This window comes from Macadamia integrifolia, chromosome 13 (assembly GCF_013358625.1).
Source record: "Macadamia integrifolia cultivar HAES 741 chromosome 13, SCU_Mint_v3, whole genome shotgun sequence".
Lineage (NCBI taxonomy): Eukaryota > Viridiplantae > Streptophyta > Magnoliopsida > Proteales > Proteaceae > Macadamia > Macadamia integrifolia.
In genome coordinates, this window is record NC_056569.1 from 26,550,199 (window position 1) to 26,556,268 (window position 6,070).

The window sequence follows — 6,070 nt, forward strand, 5'->3', positions numbered from 1 at the left end:
TTTTTTAATACTGTTTAAGTGGACCGAATAATTCGGTTTAATTCGATTCGGCCCGAATTTTTTGCATTTTAAAATCAAATTAGTAAAAAACGTATTTTTTATTGAATTTTATTTTTAATTCGGATTCGATCAAAATTTTTATTTAATTCAAAAATTTTCTGGAATTATTCGGCCAAATTGTTAACTAGGCTGGGGACAATACTGTAGACGCACTTCACGTGAAGATTGGATCAGAGACTGAAAGGGGGTTTATCTGAATCTCCATTCTTGACACCTTTTTTCATTTTTTTAATGAGCCCTTTCTTTGTTAAAAATTAAAACTATGCCCATATTAGGATTACTCCTCCCTGGATGGAGGAGGGTATGGTAATCCTTGGTTGAATGGAGTGTGAAGCACAATCCAAATACTGGGGATTGTCCCACATTCTACATTTTGAGGCATCTTTGATCAGTCTGATAGATCAAGATACATTTTTTAATCTTTCCACAGCTTACATTTGACAGAAAAAATGTTAGTTTGAGTTCTCTATAATGAGGCCCATTTGGATGGTGAGAATCAAGTAAGAAATACTCCCACCTGCTCATTTACCAGATTACCCACCACTTACAACCGCAGCTTCTTGTGAAGTACCAGTCTTAATCCAAGCCAGAGACAGGGAGCTGAGGAGTTCCCAAAAAGAAAAAAATATGAGGAAGGGCACCTTAAAAGAAGAAAGTGGTACAGATACAATTCAGGTAGTCACACTCGACACAAAAGAATTACCTAAAAAAATCAAATGATACAAAACAGGTAATGCAGCTAGCAATCAAGCCTGGGCAACCCAATCCAAAGATCAAGTGATCATAATCCCAATGCGTAAAATAGTGCAATCAATACTCCAATGGCAAGTGATATGGGAGAGCTATGCCGTACATTAGCCCCACTGCAGTCATCATTGTTGCCACTAAAGCAACCAGGCCGCTGTGTCTTCGCCACCCCATCCTGCAAAACAAAGCTGCTATTGCCTTTGCCATTACTGAAGAGCACGCACCAGAAATATGGAGCTCCACCATCAGAGCCACTTACGCCAGCCCCCACTTCTGTGTGATTTTTACTGTACAGTATTTCCAAACTCTTGTTGTCGCGCATCAGAACGTTTGAGAATGCTTCAGAAGGACTCACATATTTGGACTGACAACCAAGTATACGGCCTGTGATAAGGCTAAGGGTTGAAACTTCAACTCCACAATTGGGTGCAAATGTCTGTGCAAATTCGGCATCAGCAGGCTTTTTGGCATTGTTTCCTCCCACTTCATCGCAATCGCCCTCATATGCTTTGATATACTGCAATGCAATGCAGCCTAGGCCTGGATTGTCAGCAAGTGAAGAGGATTTATGTGCGGTTCTGTTGCTGTTAAGCACTGCCACAAGTTCGTCTGCTGGGTTATCTGTTTTTCATTTTAAAGACAATAAAGGTGGGATTCTGTCAGAGTTAAACCACAAAGAGGCGAAGAAGGATTGAACCCTCAACTCAAATTCCAGAGCTTGACATGCACACAACGTGGATATGAAAACTCTAGGATGGAATAAGGCATGTGACTAAGGAGCACTCTCTCTATGGAGGGTGTCCCACCTCCCAAGAAATAACTAACAATTTCCAGTATCATGAAGAATCTTAGCCATTATAATATGCATATGGATGAGGAAGTCCGTGTGGTTTCAGTTATCAGTTAAGAAATATCCTAAGGCAACTGAGCTCCCTGGTAACCATGGTTCGAAATGTCAAAATTTCGACTGCATATTTTGGTTTCGAACCTGGTCAAAACAAAATCACATGTGAATTGAGAGATCTTCAATGTTTCATTTTTCTCACCAAAATGGAGCATATTTTGGTGCCATTTTGGTGGTACACTTCGGAGTCACTTCAGCTAGAGTCTAAAACTGAAATCTTGAACCTTGTGGGTAACCAAGTCTATGCTTAGTTTCACATTATACATGGACCATCTACACAGTACCAACTCAATACTAAAACCGCATATGTGCAAAACATGATAACTTAGACCCAAATTGCAATCCTTCATGTATCTATCCACCATCTGAAAAACCTCTCGAAACAACACTCCACCATACCCTCCAACCTCCCCTCCCCCCCCCCCCCACACCCACACACAACAAAAAAAAAAAAAAAAAAAAGGAAGAAGAAGAAGATTGGAGCTGCAAGTAATATTTGATCATTTCCTGGCTCTGTTTCCCAACATCTTGAGCATATATTGAACACAACTCCAACAAGTAAGAAATTAGCAAGCCAGTATAAAAAACAAATTTATTATGTTCTAAATAGAAAGTTACTGAAAAACCCAAAAAAGAAGTTACCGAAAACAAATTGCAGCATAGAAAATGATATAGGACATGGCACATGGAAATCCACTTTAATCATCAACAGAGACATCAGAGCATCTATAACCTTGACTTTTTACAAGAAAATGCTAAATCATTTCACAGTCCATCAAACTTAACTCCTCCAGAACCCTTCATTGCCTGGACCATGCTTCTAGCAGCCATTCAAGGACATAATTTCTTAGCACAATAGCGATATATGGTAATAGACTAATAGAGATCAAAACCTTTTTGTATTCATGATATAGGTAAAAGTAACGGCATCGATCTTAGCATAAGTTAGTTGCATATGTAGAAGATCAAAAGATGTGGAAAAATAAAAGATAAACTGAATTAGGATTCCAAACTCTCTGAGCTTAGATATTACATTTACTTATCCAAGGGAAGAAAGAGGGTTATCTCTCTAGAAGATGTACCCCTTCCACCTCTGAGGCACTGTTAGGACATTAGTAGCCCTTTGCTATGTCTTTGCCTATTAAGGTTTTCCTCATTGTAGCCTAGCTGAACGGGGCATAAAATGAAAGAGGACGAAACAATAAGCTTCTCTTTTCTAAGGTCATTTATTGACGAGGAAACAAAACAATAAAGTCTGGTTGGAAACCTATTGTTTACGGACTTGAAAATTCTTTGGTATGAATGAAATAATAGAAAGAATAAATAAGATCCCGAACACAGCCCTTACTACAGGAAAGAAAAATGGAGAAAAAGAAAATAAAGAGGTCCTGCTTTCGATATCATGTCAAATCAAATCAGAATGAAAACTATAAAAACATAAGGAGTCTATATAGAAAAGAAAGAAAAAAATTGAGGCCTTTGGACTCTCTGTCCCTAATTTTGTTCCAGTGGTTGTGCTATGAACACAAATAAAGTAAAAGGAAGGAAATAAGAAAGAGAGAAATTAGGGAGTTGGGCGTATTAGGAGGTCGACTAACCTCACCTCAAGAGAGAAAATAGGAGATTTAATTTACTTGTCTACTTTCTATTACATAGTAATTCCTATTATATAGGATAGGATAACAGTTACAACTTACAATCCACCCTCTCCACGTTTTCCTTATAACCTCTCTCCACTACTCCACCATATAACTCCTACAACTTCCCCCTTAACCCACTTGTACTAACTTAGCCTAATAACTAACAACTCCACTTATGATAATATAATAATAATACACTCCACTTAATAATAATAATAATAATAATAATAATAATAAGTTAGGTACGCAACAATCCTCCCCCCTCGAACTGTCCTTGTCCTCAAGGACAATGAAGTAAAGGAAGATAATTGTCCACCTAGATCTCATATCTTAAATTTTTAATACGAAAAAATCCCAATCGCCGAAACCATAATCATTTCACGGTTTGGCGCTCTCCTAATAGCGAATGGTATCTGCTTGAAAGAAGTGGTGAATGGTATCTTTCTCTTCGTCTCCCTCTTCTAACTCATGTACCTAGTTCTTTGTCCACGTTTTCCCTCTCCTTTTTCCTCATCTTCTTTTTCTTCATCTTCTTTTGCTTCTTCTTTTTCTTCATCATCTTCTTCCTGTTCTTTTTTTTCCTTCTTCTTTTTCTTCTCCCTTGTTGGCTGCTCTGCATACACGGGTATGGTGGCCACCGGCAACAACTCAATCTTTTTCAAGATTGCTTCCAACAAGTCCAGACTTCTCAATTGAGAATCTCAAATCTTGTTGAAAAATTTATCCATATAGAACCTGACTCCGATACCAGAGTATGCATACAGAAGAGAGAGGGAGATAAAATATGAGAAATAGAAAAAATACTGGAGATAAAGTAGGGAAAATAGGAGAGAAGGAATACAATCGGATTGCCTTAGTGTAATTGGGCAGTTAGGTACATAACAGTTTGTTAATCCCATAATTTACATTCTCCGAAGTTTTAAGTTACTAGTGTAATTGGGAAGTTAGGTACATAACAGTTTGTTAATCCCATAATTTATATTCTCCGAAGTTTTAAGTTACTCCAACATGCTTTGATTTCTGGCTTAAAACAGATCATAACATGGGGGCCAACAGAGAATTCACTCGTTCTCGCTCTCACAAAGAACTACGGATCCCATACACATGGCATTGCTAGTTCCCACTACAGATCTCTTGATTTGAATACTTCCTAAGATGCACAGTTTAGATAGAGTAACTTAGAAAAATCGGAGTCTGAGTATAGCTAAAGCAGATAAGGGGAAAAAATAACAACTACAATCTCAGACAGGCACTACACTAGAACAAGATCCTCAGAAAGCAGAAACGATCGATTAAAAGGACAATGTAGGATCCAAAATTAAAGATCCATGAAATATTAACTACACCATCAATGGCCACATTCGGAAGTAATGAAATACGTAGTATAAAACCGCCATTAACGGCCACATTTGGAAGTTTTTATCCTCAAAAACGACCGATTAAAAGAACAATGTTGAAGATCTATTAAGTATTACACCTTCAATGGCCGCATTCGGAAGTAATGAAAGATGTAGTATCGTTGAGAAGATCTATAGAAGGAAAGAGCAAAAAAAAAAAAAAAAAAAACGTCATCAACGGCCACATTTGGAAGTAATGAAAGAAGAAATCCATTCAGAACCTTAATTTGTAGTGTTTTTTTATAAGATCTACTAACAGAAATAGCAGAAAACCACCATTAATGTAAAAGATCTATGTTCATCTTCCGGACACAAAGACTACGGAAGTAAAGAGCAAAGAGTGGACTACTTACTTTTACTATCGGCGTGAGCAGAAACGAACAGTAATGAGAAGAAGACAACGAGAATCCATGGACAGGCCGACATTGCCGCCTCTGGTTTGTCTCAACGAGAGAGATCAGTGGCTCTGGGAAGCTGATAAGACGCCGGAGGAGTCGGCTTCGGAAACTGTTCCTGCCTTCTCCATCTATTTATCATCGTTTTATTGTAAGTTGAAGCCTTGCGGAAATGACTTATTTTCTTTTAAAATTACATAAATGCACCTGAAAATTTCAACACCTTTTATTGTTGAATAAAATGTTTTTTAATTAAAAATATTTTTTAAGTAAATTTTGTTTTTTGTAATTAAAGGAAAATCTAGATGTCAGTATGGCTGTTGAAGTATAAAGGTTCATTATTTACCATACCGTACGTGTATGTGGTAAGTCCTTGTGAGGGAAAAAAAGGCAAACATCTCATTGGCACAATTTGGGATTTAATTGAGTAGAGGAAGTATATATATTATGAAAGTTGTCATTTTGTATTTTATATTTATTCTTATATATTAGTATTCTTGTAGTTTTTGAACTTTGAACGAAGGTTGAGTCACTCTTCTTATATATTTTGGGTTAAAACTTGACCACCACGATGGAATTGTAGTTTTGTATCACATGGACAGATAGACTAACCCCACTCCCATCTCCCCAACCCCCAACCCCCAACCCCCAATTTGTTAACAAGTGGCAAATAATGAATCGACACTCACCGGTTATATGAAGCCTACAAGGATCCTTTTATACAAAAGGCAATGTTTTTACCATTCATGTTTGGACTTTTGATTATGAAGCGTTTCAATTATTTATTTATTTTTCAATGGAAACATGTTTGGATTATGAATGTTTTTTTTCAATGGAAACATATTTGGATTATGAATGTTTTTCCTTTATACATTTCTCTTTTTTTTTTCTAACGACGGGTATCCAAGCTTTCGGCCTGACCAGTCC

The 6,070-nt window shown here is 37.2% G+C and overlaps 1 protein-coding gene across 1 annotated transcript; it reads right to left on the reverse strand.

The window, feature by feature from the left end:
• Positions 1-688: 688 nt before the first annotated feature.
• Positions 689-5,282, reverse strand: LOC122058743. The gene is made up of 2 exons (XM_042621409.1): positions 5,102-5,282; positions 689-1,428 (listed from the first exon to the last, which is right to left on the reverse strand). Exons 1-2 carry the CDS (start codon positions 5,172-5,174, stop codon positions 842-844), a joined length of 660 nt encoding a protein of 219 aa, XP_042477343.1. The 5' UTR covers positions 5,175-5,282; the 3' UTR covers positions 689-841.
• Between the last annotated feature and the right edge of the window lie 788 nt (positions 5,283-6,070).